The sequence below is a fragment of the Zootermopsis nevadensis genome, unplaced genomic scaffold (assembly GCF_977971745.1).
Source record: "Zootermopsis nevadensis isolate Lab colony 2312 unplaced genomic scaffold, Znev_1.0 Znev_ptg000018l, whole genome shotgun sequence".
Taxonomy (NCBI): domain Eukaryota; kingdom Metazoa; phylum Arthropoda; class Insecta; order Blattodea; family Termopsidae; genus Zootermopsis; species Zootermopsis nevadensis.
Window position 1 is genome coordinate 5,020,638 of NW_028259150.1, and position 15,715 is coordinate 5,036,352.

Genomic DNA, 15,715 nt, shown 5'->3' on the forward strand with positions numbered 1-15,715 from the left:
CCTGTATCACCGTCCTGAAACTTAACGAAGGAAATAATTGTTCAATGCAGCAGACGTCAGTTTCAAGCAGGCCGCGTCTAGCAGTCATATGATCGACTTCGTTTACACGTGTTTGTAAACCCCTGTTACAGAGTCAATATTCTAACGCTTGCACAGTTTATTCGTCGAACTAGAGGTTGCCTGTAACACACGAGCACACCAGGAAGGCTTTTTTCCAACTTGCCATGGCGGGGTTGTACCTGTGTTTGCCCGTTTGTTCTTCATGATTAGATCGACCTTGGCAACGCAAGTAATTAACTCACGAAGCTGACATCCGTAAGACGTATCTGCTTCCTGGTTTGAAACCAGATTACACTGTGGTTGTTTTTCACAAGAATTTTAATTTCTGAAAAGGACTTGTCACGACATTTAGCACCTTAGCCCTCTAAAGCACATTGGAAACTTAAATACCTATATAACCCCCTTCCGGTGATTAGTTTTCATATTAATGACTCCGTCTTTCTGTTATTAGTGACAACGGTCGGGTTTGACTTAGAATTTGTTGATTACTTTTATGAATCCTCAACCGCGTTTACCAGCAGGATCTAACAGCACTTTTTTACGAGACATACAGTAGGTAGTTAGGCTTAAAAAGACGACTGACTTCTTAGTTCTCGCGCCTTATAGTCTGGTAGACGTTCACTAGCGTTTCATAGGTACCTGCTGCTACCATCATCAAGCCTTCTATACTTCCACCGCTGTGAGAACCTCAGTTCCTAAATAGGCAGTGCAGATATACTATTCGGAACACACGTGGAGATAGTAGACGGTTCTAAAATTGTCGGAAACGATTCGTAGTTCCATTGTAGTAGCTTACAAAGCACTTAAGTAATGTTGTACTAACACAGCTGTAAGCCGTAGCAGTACCGGATTACTGACGCCGTGGCGTTATTGGACATTCGTCGGTTGCTACACACGATTTCGATTCTGCACGAATACGTCCGTAGCCGCCGTTCTAGCTACACCAACAAAACAATAAGATTATAATGTTTAACGTAATCCCGAACACCACCACCATGACGGGAAGAAGTATCTACAACGGTCTGGTGTCGTCCTAATCCGGCAGAATGCGCTCGACAGTTAATCCCTAGCGCGCGCGTGTGTGTGTCTCTACCACTTTTCACGGATTGAAGAAGTATTTTTTAAATCTCTGATTATGGATGTAGAATAAATCCTGTAAAATATATCAGGATGGGGAAACTATGACACACGGATCCCATACGGAACATGAAACTGTTAAATTTAACTCCTTAAAGCTCAGCGGTAACTATATGTACCATACGCCTGAAAAGTCGGTGACGCTGCAGTTTTCCTATGGGGCATCTATATGGGTCGTATATGATTATTGGTAACGGAATATATTCATATGTATGACTGTACATTTGACTTTATCCACAGTCTAAATTATAAATTTGCAACAGTGCACCGTTTCGGAAGGTTGATTCTGCGTTCGAGATCAGGTAAAAATTGGTTAAGGGGACAGAGAACATATCTGTTGGGCCCTCTGTCTAGGGCTGAGGCTGTAATTACTTTGTAAAATTGGCAATGTGTTGATGTAGGCCTCTTTCTTGAAGACAATAATGATCATGCCTCCATATGCACGTGGCTAACCAGAATGGTCGACTTGGGTTTGTACTTGTTCGTTTTAGATTCGCTGCTGGGCAACGAAAGAAACAAAAACAGTATGATTGCACGTGGAAAATGTTTATGCAACCACAGTTCATGAAACACGCGTTATAGTTATTTGGAATACAGTGTGTGTTCATCTGTTGAGTTATTAACCGGAAATGAATAGCTTTGGTACAGCGAAATTATCGTTGCCTCGGTAACCGCCTACTTTGGCAGACAGAAGGCACGTGGATGCGTCACTGCGTGGGAGGCCCTTCAGGCTGAACCTAGTTTGCTACTATCCTCAGTTTGAAAGAGTTTGTCCCTTTTGATTTAACTTTCAGCGGCAGTTGACGGAATCACAAACCTATTAGGTTTCTTGTAACATGAGTCATTGAATTCCGACTTCATTTTAAATCAAGTGTCTATTATTCTTTGTGCATAGATGGAAAATTGGTCCAGGAAAGCAAAGAAATTCAGTCTTCCGGAATTTTTTTTATGTATTTTATGCGTTTGGGAATATTATCTTGACAGCGGATTGTTTGATTTCATTCAGTCTTTCACAGTTTGAACAGTTGTGACCCAGAGTGCAGAATCATAAAAAGTTTTAATTACGGTTTATACATGCAGCCAAATTTTGCTGTAGATGCTTGAAAAGTTGACAGACAAATGCACGTAACATATACCCTGTTGTAGTAGGTTCTTCTTATAGTCGTTGTTAGCTACATTGATGAATGTAGGTTACGAGTATCTAAATCGTCCTTATTGTTAACCTCTGGGCTTGGTCGTGGCAGCGTCGGCCAACGAGGACGTTATTATCACCGGAATACCCTAATACCCGTATGAAGCTTGTTACCAGAGAATATAGCCAATGTCCGCAATTTCTTCAACGGAGACGCTTATACCCCATTCCGGACTGCTCATACACATTTTATTTACAGGAGTACAAAGCAGAGAAATACATTTTCAAGTATATTCATCTACATTTCGGAGTGAAATGCGTCACTTTCTGACCTTACTGCGTGCGATTTCGATTATGTTACTCTTGATCGCACGGCACCACATTTCCCACACCTGTCTAGTAATATCTTTGCTAGTGCTTACCTGTGATTGGCGAGGTGACCCGAATCCGAAATTCCATGCCTTCTGTTTTCTGTCCACCCTCCAATTTCCTTGTATTTTCACCAACTGCACCGTGTCACTGCTGATTATCTACCTCACTTTCCTGACTCTTGTGTTGTATCTGAGTCAGCATTTGTCAGTTACTAAACCACGCTCGACTACTCGATCATTTCTCCACAGTCACGTGTATAACCCGTTTTGCTTCTTTACAGAAAATGTATTTGCATTACCTGCCATTACAACTATTTTCTACGTTTTATAAACATTATTTTTAAATATACGAGAACAAATGTGAATGATCACTGCAAAGCGGGATTATTCCAAGTGATTGTTGGATTTTGTGGAAAATATTTGTTTCCCTTCACTTGTGTTGGATTCGAATTGCCGGATCATTTACTACAAAATAAAAAGGGAGTAACTTTCGATTTCCTGGTCACAGTCACTCATTCTCAGGCTTTAAGTGATTCAGTTATGCGCTCATGTAAGTGCTCGTTAATAGTTTCGGCTTAAATAACAAATGTAAAGACTCGCCAGACATTCGTAAAATTGTCTAGTATCAAATCATATCAAAAGTGGTTTATTCGTCATCGACTTCTTTCATACGGATGGCGGACGGACATTTTAATGGGCGCTATGCAGGTCTACGAACACACTGTGTATGGTTAGCTATATATTTTAAGCAAAACTATCGTCTATTCATATATTTCAGTGGTTATGTAAAATCACTTTTTTAAAGCCACGATACTTGGATTTAATTCTTGCGGGATGATTGGTACGTTTTTTCCACTGATCATTTCAAACACCGACTAAACCCAGATTATAGTAACCGTCACCAAAGTGCGTGTTTCAGTGTCGCAGGAAAATCGCTCGATGTTTCAACGTGTACAGCGGAGCACAGACAATTGAAGACATCTCAGAATTCGCTGTGCCTCAAAAGCTAATTAATAACGCTGTACTTGTGAATTGCAGCAACGCGGTGGGGGGGGGGGCGAAGGGGTGCAGTCCTTCCGCATTTTGTGGTGAGGGCTACGATAGAATGTCCAGTGCTTTTGGAAAAGATTTCTCGTGTGTGGCATGCCGGTGGTTATTGAGCGCAAAATGATGGGGATTGATTCGGCCTTCTTGTTCCGGACCGGACCACACAGAAAACTGCGACTTGCAGGTGGTGAATGTGTGACTTACGTAGTTTTTTCATGAGATTGGCGAATAGCTGAAACTAGTTTATAATATAGTAACTGAACGAATTATATCATGCAACATATATTGACGCTTCTAATATGGATACGCATGCTGGTATTGCTCATACAGCTTTTGTGCTGACAGTCCACAGGCGATAAAGAGACACGTTTGTTCTCTTCGCAGACCTTGCCATTTTGTTAGACGTGCTGTCATTAGCTTCATGTAGAGTTTCATTCTTTTAAATGTTTATACAAATCCGGTACTAGACATTAATACTAGTTCTGACGTATTGTCCTGCAATTTATTTTTTAAGGAAGAGAACACAATAAAAAGTGGAAGAAAGAGTCATGCTGGTTCTATACAAGGCACGTATTTCTAAAGGCTAGTTGGTCCATGCGGCTAATAGGATTCTTACGGGACTAATAGCTGTTACAGTCGGTTATTGGTATGTAAACTCAAGGGAAGGAAACCCGTTATAAACAGGCAGAAAATAACCAACAAATATCATTACCGACGGCTGGCAGTGGTAACACAACCGAAGGAAATTCATCGTGGCCTGTGTGTGTCTGTAGCGAAAGCGGGAGAAAAAAAGCAAAATAACTTTATTGCCCACTTACTGCATCAAAGTAGACTGAATATATATAAAGGAACTGAACTTTTTTTTAAATTTAATGCACGAATGAAATAATTTCAAATTTACGAAACTTCTCATTTCAGGAATATTATGCGAATTTCAACCAAATGGAATTACAGACGCAGGGTATCCATTGATGGGACAGACAAGTGGGTTAAATGTGCAGATTTTGAGATTAGACTTTTTTTTAAAAAAATCGTTTTTACTTTTTAAAATTCTCACAATGAAATCTCAGCACGTCATTCGGAGTCCACCCAGTAAGCGGCCTATTCCACTGTGATTATGTAGACGGTAATGGTGACAGTTCTTTTGGAGTCTGGACTCTGTTTTGCGACTATTAAATATTTAGGACTTGCTCGATACTCAAGATATCCAGGAATCTAGAGGTATCTTCAAACCCGTTTGCTACGAAGTATGACAATGCCAATAATAGCTCGGGCTAACTGAACGATGGCAACAGTCAGTTTAGTTAGGGATATTTCCATTGTCATGAACTGTCAATGCCAGATTTCGTGGCGTATGATATTAATCTCTCATAATAACCTGTAAAAACCCATTTACTTTTTTATTCCCATTTCACAAGTCTCAAGAGAGTTGTTAATGCACACACATAATGGAAACGAGGCGTCTGTTGTGGTGTGGACGGCCTCCACAATTTTCCGAAACAAAACCATTAAACAATACCTGGAGTTTTCACATTTACAGTCAGGCTGCATCGTATTTATCGTTCGAAATAAAAAAAAAATCAAAATTGTGGAAATCACAGCCGGCACACGCTGATGAGCTACGAGGTGAAAAGCTATCTGACGCTACGGTTCATCCAGGTAACTGTAATATTAGTTCTTCTCCGTTTGGAAAATATATAAAACAGTCGGAGGAACTATCAGTGTTAATTATAACATCAGAATTGTAACGTTGCATTCTCAGGCGGAAAGCTCGTTGGACTCACGGATGGAAAGACTCATTGATTGATTGGTTTGCGGAGGCTCCTAAGTAAAGGCCCTGTCTGGCTAATGGCATATGGATAGCCCCAAATACCTCACTGAGACTGTATTCCATTCAAGTGCGGTTAGTTCAGTATCGCCCAGCTGTCAGTCTGGTGCTCTGAAAGAGATATTTTGGAGCCATGTCCTTAGGTCTCACCTTAACATGGCTGCCTGTTCGTACAGTCCGACACAAACACAACACAGCACTTAAATTGATCCTGCGCCTCAAAATTATCAATAACAGCTGTCAGTTCTTTTAACATCAGTGAGGTCATTGGCCGATTCATGAGACCCGCTGGCGAGTTATAGAATAAAATAAAAACACTTCTTACGCCAAAACACATACCAACGTGCAAGACATAATTGTGTGGTGACGTAAAACGTGCTTCCGGAACGGCTAGACTCACAGTTCTTGAAAATTTTTGATATAAATACGCTGAAATCGACTTTTTTTTAAAAAAAAACAAGCCTATGAAAGTCGAAACGGGCAAACTCATCAGGGCTTGTCCACAACTTGTGGTTGGAGGGCGTCAAGATTGGTAATCTGCTTATGTGTTGAATGAGGAGTCGGCGTGGTTCTCAGAGGTTTGGTTTGGACGCGTGCTTGTAACCCCTCACAGTAGGCATGCAACAGTCTTAGTAACGAAAAGGAAATTTTGCTTGATATGGTCTGGGAGAGAAACCGGAATTATTTTCACGCGTGTGAGAAACCAGTCATGCTCGCAGTCTTTTGTTTCCTAAACCTCAAGGGAAGAAACACTGGAGATATACGAAATATAGAACGATAATATTGAAATGGATGTTAAGGGATGTGCGGAGGGTGGACTCAAGTGACATTGTGGTCTCGATGGATGTTCTGCTTACTTAAAAACGGAACTTCTTGACCGGATGAGAAGCTTTCAAGGAAGGTTTGGAGCCCGACTTCAAAAGCGTACTTACATTTCCATCAGACTGTACATAAGCCTTATTTCCGATGGACTTGTTTGTATCTATCCAACCTTTGGGGAGGCTGAACTGAAAGCCAGAGACAAAAACTAATGGTCTCAAGGAAAATATGTCCAAGTATCACAATTGTCAGCAGGCCCAGCAGAGCGGCAATAGTTTTTATGACAGACACTCCTACCCAGCGGCTGTTAACTGTAAGTATTAGGCCATTACTGGTTAAGAGCAATGGCCCCTGGACTTCCACAAAGTGAAAACAGGCCATTGTGCAGATGTGTTTTACCTTTAGTCCCCTAAACCATTCGATTGTCTGCCGGCAGCCTTTCGCAGTGGTGAAATGGCAGCAACATATGCATAGTTTTGAAAGTTAAGGTTAGAAATTTCACTTCAGTTTTTCTGCATAATTCCAAACATTTGTGTGCACCAGAAAGTGGTAACTTGGAAACTGCGTGCATATGATCCCGGTTTAATACAGCACGTCACATCATTTTACCAAACGGTAAAATGCTATGTCTGCTACATGTTCCTGATCACAACGGCGGACAAACTTAAGCATCACAGTTTCCCGATGCAAGTAGCTACACTTTAATTAGTTGGCATGTTTATTGGCTCTTTGAAATAGAAGTTCATCTCAATAATATTTTAACTCTGAGAAGGGAATAATGATCCCGTGTGCCAGGTCAAGACCTCGCCTGAAATGTTCTTTTACAGAGCCCATGCTGTAATAAGCGCACAAAATGTCGGTTTCCGATACGCTGTGCAAGAGTGCGCAAAAGAGAGAAAGGTTACAAGGGTGGGAGACGAACTGACTCCTGATCATGTACAGTGTCGGTTAGAATTTTGGGCTTTCGTGGGCTGTCCGTTTTCCGCAAAGGAACAGTTATTCGCAGATGCGCTTATTCTATGCACGTGACCCAATCGGGGGCTTTAGAAACAAATTCCGCCTGTTTCATTTTTCGGGTATTTTCGTTGCTGACCCATCCAGTAGTAGTTGGAGATAACACACTACAGATTTCTCATCCGACATCTTTGTACCGTCCCTCAAACGCCAGAATAAATCCAATATGCCTGTACGGCGAATTTAATTTCGATTCGTGTCTGTGTGATGCAACCCCTAATTTTATTTTGTCGACATTCTTGAAAACGTCTCTTCGTGCAAGATCCGGTATATTTCATAAATTACAAACGTTATTAAGTTAAATTAAATTTATTCGGAAGCATGCAGGTGGAACTGACTACAACTAGGATAGGACAGACGTGGCCACACTCAGTGGAGACGGGATGTTGGTTTATTGGTGAAAGAGAACCAACATATGGCCATTCAGTCCGCTAGGGTGTGGAATGTAGGGCCTCCACCTGGCGGCTCGCTCACAATACCGAATCAGTTATACGGCTCAGATGAGAAACACTGAGCAGGCGATCACTAAACATTATATCAGGCACCTCAATGTCGAGACCCATACGGAGCTTCGTGGACGTCATCACGTTTTTGTTTAATCTTTATAAAATATTTAACTTCGTCGTGAGAACAGAGCATTACAAGGCGGAACGAAATTTGATGGCAGATCTGGTGTTGTGGAAATTGTAGTGCTTTTTCCGTCTGTTTCTGGCTTTACGACCTCCCCCAAGTGTCTTATATCGATATCAAATTTATTTTTCTTTCTAATCATTTTCAAGTTCTAGGACAAATGTTTCGTAAGAAAGGAAAGTAAGAGTGCAAAAATGAAAAGGAAATTAACAAAACAGAGAAGGAATTAAACAACGGAGTAATGGGCGGAAGTAAAACAAGCAAAAGGAAATAACAGACGAAATAGAAACTGAAATTGATTAAATGTGAAAAAGACGGAAGTGAGTAAAAACGTAGGAATATGTACGGTAAAAGGAAATGGGCAGACGAAAGAGCGTGGGAAGGAGAGGGTGACTGAAAAGGAGGGATGGGCCAAGGGGAAGAAAAACAAAGAAAGGAAAATACCTGGCTATTTATTTGAGCGTTTGCAATTCTGGATATAAAGCCCCGCAGTACAGCTCCGTTAATGCTCATGTAGCCTATTCAAATTATGTAAACGCACTCACTTTTACGGGCTCACGTGAGTATAGTTCTTATAAAAAGATTATTATAAGGAAAGGAATGATGATGATGTAGAAACGACATCTCCGGCTGTGTTACATGGAAACCACGAATGATACGATTCGAAACCGCATCCACGCGTTTCGTTTGGTCTGTAAGAATCACATAACCAGCTTCCTGAAGGACGTGATCTTCAGCTTTGAGCGATCTTCTAAAGTGGGAGACGCGAAATATTTCAGGTTAACTTTACGGTGGGTCTCTCGTGAGTCTACAAGACCGGAAGAAAAGGAATTTCTCTTTCGAACAACTCCTTCATTTCTTAACGCTGTGGATTGTGCTATGCGCATTCATTTTGGGACAATTTGTCCTAGCCGTCACTTAGCGGTTTCAGAGGAGATGAAAGGAACTAAGTCAGCATTGCAATTGTGAATGGCGATTTTCAAACGACTATAATTGTGGGAGAAACCCAATAGACTATTGACGACGTGACACGAATAGGAAATCTGAGCTGTGGACCCCTTTCGATGACACTGGAAAATGTATTTGAAAGAAAGGGAGAAAAAAATGTCTGGCGGCTGCTCTGGCAGTCCACGAATCGATCGAGATGGTTTATTTTTTTAAAGGCATCTGTGCACTCATTTTTTCGACGATATATCGAGTGTAGACTTGAAGATGAAGGATATTAGAGAATCACAATGAACGCATGAGGAGCGTCTGAATACAACTACGAGAAACCTGAGCCTTCTGTCTGTTCATTCTCTCTTAAATCACAACTTAGACAAACCAGTTTGTGTCCTTCCGCATTGCGTTACTGTCATCAGCACTATTGCTTACAGTTTCTTAATTCCCACCGAGTACAGTACTGTGCAATTAAAAGATAGTAAAGATACAAATGTTCCTTGCGAGTTTAGGTGAAAGCAAGACTTACAAAACCATTTATGCAATCATATACGGCAGTGATAATTTAGTCGCTGTCGGGTGGGGGACGGATGCGTTCCGTGTCTGACCACCTTCCTCCTCGCTGGTTGTTTCTGCATCGCCTATGTCGATAAGCCGATCGACCACGTTATCGACGAGCCCATCAGCCTCCCACATCTTTCCTTCCTCCTGAATGACGTGGTCAACAGCGACTTGCCATCTCTGAGACGTCAATTTGTGATAACGCAGAAGTGACAAGTTAGGAAGTTTGAATGTTTTGTTGTGTTCTGCAGTGTAACCCATTATCGGGCTAAAGATTCAGTGATACGGCGACAATGTTGCGACCACCTGACCCGCTTTGTTGACAAGATCTCCAGTAATGAATCTTGTCCGTCTTGAAGACCCGGAAACCAACTGGTTGTTCATAAGGACAGAATTAATTCGCTTGTGCACGGTGTTACCCCATTATTATAGGTTCAAATGTAAATATCACTTCGGCGATTTAATAGTGAACGAAGTACGGGCATGATCGTTAATGCATACGTAGTTGTCTTTTTTTGTATGCCTTCAAACTTATCAAGACATGGTTACAAAAAGCGGGTACAATTTCTTTAAGGTGACGTATACCGTACAACTGCTCAGTGAGAACGCCCTCAAACGTGTTCAGCTATGTCTGTTCTGTGTATATTGACATTTACATCACACGTTGCAAACAGACTTCAGATTTCTACCCCACCCCAGGATTGAATTAGGGTGACGTCGCAGTTTTACTAGTAACTGAAAATGAATATGACTCTGGGACTCGACTGCACGACTTGAATTGCTATCCAGAACTGAAACCAGAGGTAAATGTTTTCAGAAAGACTTGTACCGCGACAGTTTATTGCTCACGAACTAAGTTGTTAGCCCTTAACTGCAAAAATGAATAGGCACTGCAGTGTATCGGCTGCACTGCGACCGAGACTCTTGAATGCGGTCTAGACCTTCATTTTTGACGGTTTTCTGCATGTTTCAGAATTTGTAGAGGGAGGGAATTTCAACCAGAAATCACTTCTATTTATGTGGGCGTCGGTACAGGAGGTCGTATCCGTCGAACACAAGTGAGTTCCGATTCATTTTCCGATATCATTGGTGTACACTGAATTACACAGCAGAAAACTGCAGCACTACGGATTATTACATGGTAATCATTCTACGCTTTATCATATGTGTTTGATCATAGGATTATTACGGGTGAACCACGTTGATTCGAAATTGTAACTATTTATACATCTGCAAAATTTATGTTTTCACGGCGATTTCAAAACGATGACAATATGATGACTTTCGGATAGTGTCGATGGAGTTGGTGACGAACAAGCCAACGTTGGCGTCTTCGTCACGAAACCGACACGGCTGACTACCCGAAAGTCGTCATATTGTCATCGTATTTATACACCTGTTTCAAAGACAGTTTTGTCCCCAGACTGGGGAATAGATTAGTGCATTTACGTACAGGATTTAGTAGTTCCTGTAACACCTGGTCTGGATGTAACGAAGCCAAAACATGTACTCTCCAGAACTGAAACAGTTCATGTACCGGTAACCTGTCAGTTTTATACATATGACGACTGTTAACAATCGCCAAGAAGATCATTTGTCAATTCTGGTTTCGGAAACAAGTCTTTAGATAAGTAAAACCTTCTTTGGTGATTCATCCCATTCCTCCTTCCCTGTTGCACATTCTGCTTGCATGTTATACAAGGAATTCGAAGGTAAAAGGGTCTGTAAACCCACAGGAAATTGACAAACCTAGAATTGTCATGTCTTTGAAGCGAGGGCTCCCTCTTCTCGTTTTCCGCCTTCCCCTCTAAATACCTTACAGACTTTTGGGAGTTTTCGTTTCTCAAAAGAAAATGTTTTCAATGCTAAATGCGACCTTTGTCACCTTTCTTTCGGTGTGTGTGTTAAACTATCTTGCGACTCGACACCTTCCTGAATGAATTCTTAAACCAGATTTTCTATTTCATGGACATATCAGGGTTCACAAATCGGCGGGTCAGATAGAAATTTGCAACCGAAAAGCTCCAAACTCTCGTGCAATGCACGGACCGACAATTGTGTCGTCCCAGGGCATATTGGCGAGGTTGAGGCAGAGCCCCGCCAGTGACACACGCTCGCCTTTGAGCTAGGGGCACTACCATAACAATTCTGGGCGCATTCATCCATTGTCCGGACAGTTCTTACATATTCAAAATGCGTGAGTGACTGCTGTGTCTTGCCGACTGGAATCAGATCGTTATATGGATGTAGGATTTGAGGTTTTCACGACGATGAGTCTGAAGATAGTTGTCTTCTGGGCTGTTGCAACATGTAGTCTGGTAGATATCCACTAACGTTTCAGAGGTCTTTGCTGCCTCCATCATCAGGGCAATGAGTGGTGATGACGGAGAGAGCAAGGACCTCTGTAACGCTGACAAACTACTGTCAACTACACTGCGCAACATCCCAGAAGACAGCCATCTTTGAAATATACCTTTAGTATGATATGACATTGTATTTCTTTTTTCTGAGAGAGAATGATAGCACCATTAATTAGTACAGTTGCAACGTCCGTTAAAGCAGATTGAGTGCAGTACTTACTCTGGTTGCCTGCTCACTTCCCTCCCCTGAAATGTATTCCCAAAAGGTGGCAGACTACCACACACTTTCATCGCAAGCCTGACAATCCGTCTTCGTCACCACGCATAAAATGTGCTGTTAATTTGAAGGACGTGCAAAAACGGAATATCTCGCTTACAGAGGTATCAGCCGTGCTGATGAGATCGCTTAGCTGCCGAGGATATTTGTGGACACCCACAATAGTTAAGATATGTGACTGTTTATAAATGGAATTGAGACATTTCTGTGTTTTATAAATACTTCACTTATTTTGCTAATATGTTCGAAATGTGTTTGTAGTACGAAAAATACTGTCAGATCCATCAAACCTTTAGCCATTCTAATTGGAACAAGAGTCAAAATGTTTTCGAATTTATTTCCACATAGGCCTACTTTCAACTTTTTTTGCCATTTCATTACCTAATTGACCTTGACGTTGGCTTACCTGAAGAACATTGATTACTATTAATACGATCGATGGTGATCACATGGACGTGGCTTGTGGCACGCAGGGAACATGAGAAATTCGCGCTAAAATGGGATTGTAGAGCTTGAAGGGAAAAGACCACTTGGAATACGTGGATTCAGATGGATTGGCAATTTTAAATCGGATCTTTGGGGGATTGAATGAGAGGATGTGTACTGGATTAATCTGGCTCACGTTAGGAACAAATAGCTCCTCGTATGAACATGGCAATGAACCCTCGGTCGCAAGAGACTGAGAATTTCTTGATAGCCGAGCGACTGTAAACTTTTCAAGGACTATTTAACAGAGTGAGTTAGTAAGGCCTAGGCTATTTCAAATGGTACAGTGCAATTTCTTTGCTTTTGGCCTCAAGCTCTTACTGAGTCGTTATTTTAAGAAATGTTTCTAGAATAGTGAACAGAAGTATCTTAACGCGGACGCATGTTAATGATGCTTCAACACGCGTTGTTATGCAACCCGATCACTGACAGACATACTCGGGCACACTGTGATCTCAGAGAACCTTCTTCGAGACATGTCTGGAGCTTGATCGACTGTTCGGTTAGGAATCTGCGACGTCAGACTGACGTCCCTTGTTGCCGTTTTGCACCAAAATTCTGTCCACACAGGTGAACAAAACACTGCCACATACGACAGTACATTCAACGCTATAAATATTGCATTTCTGCAGTGTGTTTGTCCCTTATATATTCATAATAAAAAAACACAGATACACAAGTGAAATACAGCTTCCTGTATTTTCAAACGAATATATGAGTACTCTGTTTCTTCTTTCCTTAATAACAAAAGCAATTGTATAGCACGACCCACTCCTGTTACTGGTAACACCTCGGCCGGTCTAACAATGGTTTGTATAGCTGAAGGTGGGGAGATTGTCTGCCATTATCCGGCCTAGTTTAGCTTCCACTGTAGGCAGCTGTTCGACCATTCGCCATGCAACCCGCCTATTGTGTCCCCCTGTTGGCATGCCTTACTACTTGGTCTTAGATTGGTTCAGTTTGCTGTTGCTCCCGTCTGCCCTATCAGGTATTTAGTGCTCGGGAAATCAACTTTGTATATCCCTCCGTGCGCAAGATTTTTTAATAACGCCTCATAGACGTCAAATCGTCCGTGCAATTCGGATAAGATTAAGGCCGGTCCGCAAACCGTGAAATTGGCAGTTGCAAGTTTCCTTTATTAGTGTTTTCCATCTTCCTCGCCCTGTGTACTCCCCAGAATTATCAGTCACCACATCGTATTACGTCTGTGCTAGTAACTGAATATTGTTTTTGATGTTAAGTTTCGGCATTGTTAATTGTAACAGCTAAAATTCCGACTTTCATTGGAGCCACATAACATTATGGTACATTTCGTAAACTCAGCCTGGCTGTCTTCTGGGTTGTAGCGCCGTGTACAATGGTAGAAGTTTGCCAACGTTTCAGAGTTCCATTATCTTTACTCTTCGCCCTGATGATGGGGGCAGCAAGGAGCTGTGAAACGCCTATAAACTTTTACCAGACTACACAGCGCTCAACCCAGGAGACAACCGTCTTTATCATATACATGCTTACATGCAGCTGTACCGTGCAGAATTCTTAAATAAAAGTATCTTAACGAAACCTGACTGAAACAGAAAAAGTCCAGTTCCCTCGAGATTCCGTTTGATGTATATTTTACTGTATGCATTTACTTGTTATGCTTACCAGTGCGTAGTGCGTCGTTAGGTATTCAAAACTAAGGCTTCCCCTGCCTCCAGTATTGCTCCATGCAACTGCCCCCTACATAAGAACTTGACTTCCCCGTTGCCTCTTTAATTAGCACCATGCAGCGTTTATATATAGACGTAAACAGCACAAGGTTACCAGAATGTCGCACTTAAACAGGTATTTTTACGAAGGGCATGAAACTTTGTAAATTAATTTTTCATTGGTTTATAAATTTTAAATTGGATCAAATAAGTGAACTCCAAGTTTTAAAACTTGTTTAAAATATAGATTTTTATGGCTCAGCAGGTAAATGACATGAAAGTTCAAAATCTGTCTAACTATTTGTACGACAAGAGAGATCCTCGGTACCGTGCTGCTCTTTTTTTCTGGTGCGGTAAAAAGTAAAGTCGATTAGACATGGCTGCCAAAATACGGTGTCCACTCCATTCCCATTAAAAAGTTAGCATCTTCCCCTGTGCAGTCCACACATTACGTCATAGAACACGTGCGGCTCCAGAAAGCTCTCGGTTTTGTACACCATCAGCTTCCATCTCTCACAGATTTTTAAGACCTTCGTCGAACCGAGTGTAATTCCAGATTTGATCCCTTTGCTGCAGAATTTTATTGCCATATGACGGTTCCTAAGCCAATTTGACACTTGGAAGGGAATACGGTAAATTTCGTGGAATGAGACTTAAGCGTTAATGGAAAGTTACAAGCAAGTGATGTAAAAGGAGGTGAATTGATTGAGTACTGTGTCTGCACCAACTGCGGTAGCAAGCTTCTGTAAACCAAGTTTTTTTTGGGCTTTTCTGGCAAATCACACAATGGCTCAAAATTTTAGAACACGGAAAGCTATGCCACTTTCCAACAAAAATCTCACAAGTTTAGTTATAATAATAAAGGTGGGAGCATATTCTTGAAACTTTTATTTTTCAAGGACAACGTATACGTAAGAAACCATTGGTGAAGAAGTAATTATTATGTGGAGTAAGATTGTAAACTCTGAATTCTTTGTTGCGTCCGTTCGTAGCAGTCAGTTTGACATTCTAACCCGCCATACAAATCTGTTAATTTTTTCTCTGTATGGTTATTTGTTTATCTTTCCTATGTAACTGTCCTGTCAAGACAGCAAAAGAAACCGCGTTTATAGGGAACTGTGTGAACCCTTTCTCTGGCTATCCAGCCTCCTTCCTCTACCAGCAGTCCCGTTTGGTCATCGATTTGCTAAATAACCTTTTCAGATGCAAGGTGCCTCCTATATACATAAAGGGTTTGATATGCCATACCGCTTAGTAGAACTGCGGGGGGGTGGAAGTGAAGAGACAGCTAGAAGAAGCTCTTCTTCCAGTCTGTTCGGGAAACTTTTAACATGTTTTAACCCTTCAGGGAAGTTGTAGAAGGGAG

General features: G+C 41.5%; 2 protein-coding genes across 15 annotated transcripts in view; one reads left to right on the plus strand and one right to left on the minus strand.

Moving 5' to 3' along the window:
* Positions 1-2,881, minus strand: part of LOC110837427 (UPF0415 protein C7orf25 homolog) — a 306,526-nt gene extending 303,645 nt beyond the window's left edge. For 2 of the 4 annotated variants that reach the window (XM_087351166.1, XM_087351165.1), the window contains exon 1: positions 2,752-2,881. In XM_087351166.1, coding sequence (XP_087207292.1) covers positions 2,752-2,788 — 37 coding nt within the window. In that variant the 5' untranslated portion in view covers positions 2,789-2,881. The remainder of the gene's footprint in view (positions 1-2,751) is intronic. The other 2 variants (XM_087351164.1, XM_022079532.2) reach the window with 2 other exon arrangements.
* Positions 1-15,715, plus strand: part of Eph (Eph receptor tyrosine kinase) — a 300,921-nt gene that overhangs the window by 58,423 nt on the left and 226,783 nt on the right. The window lies entirely within an intron of this gene.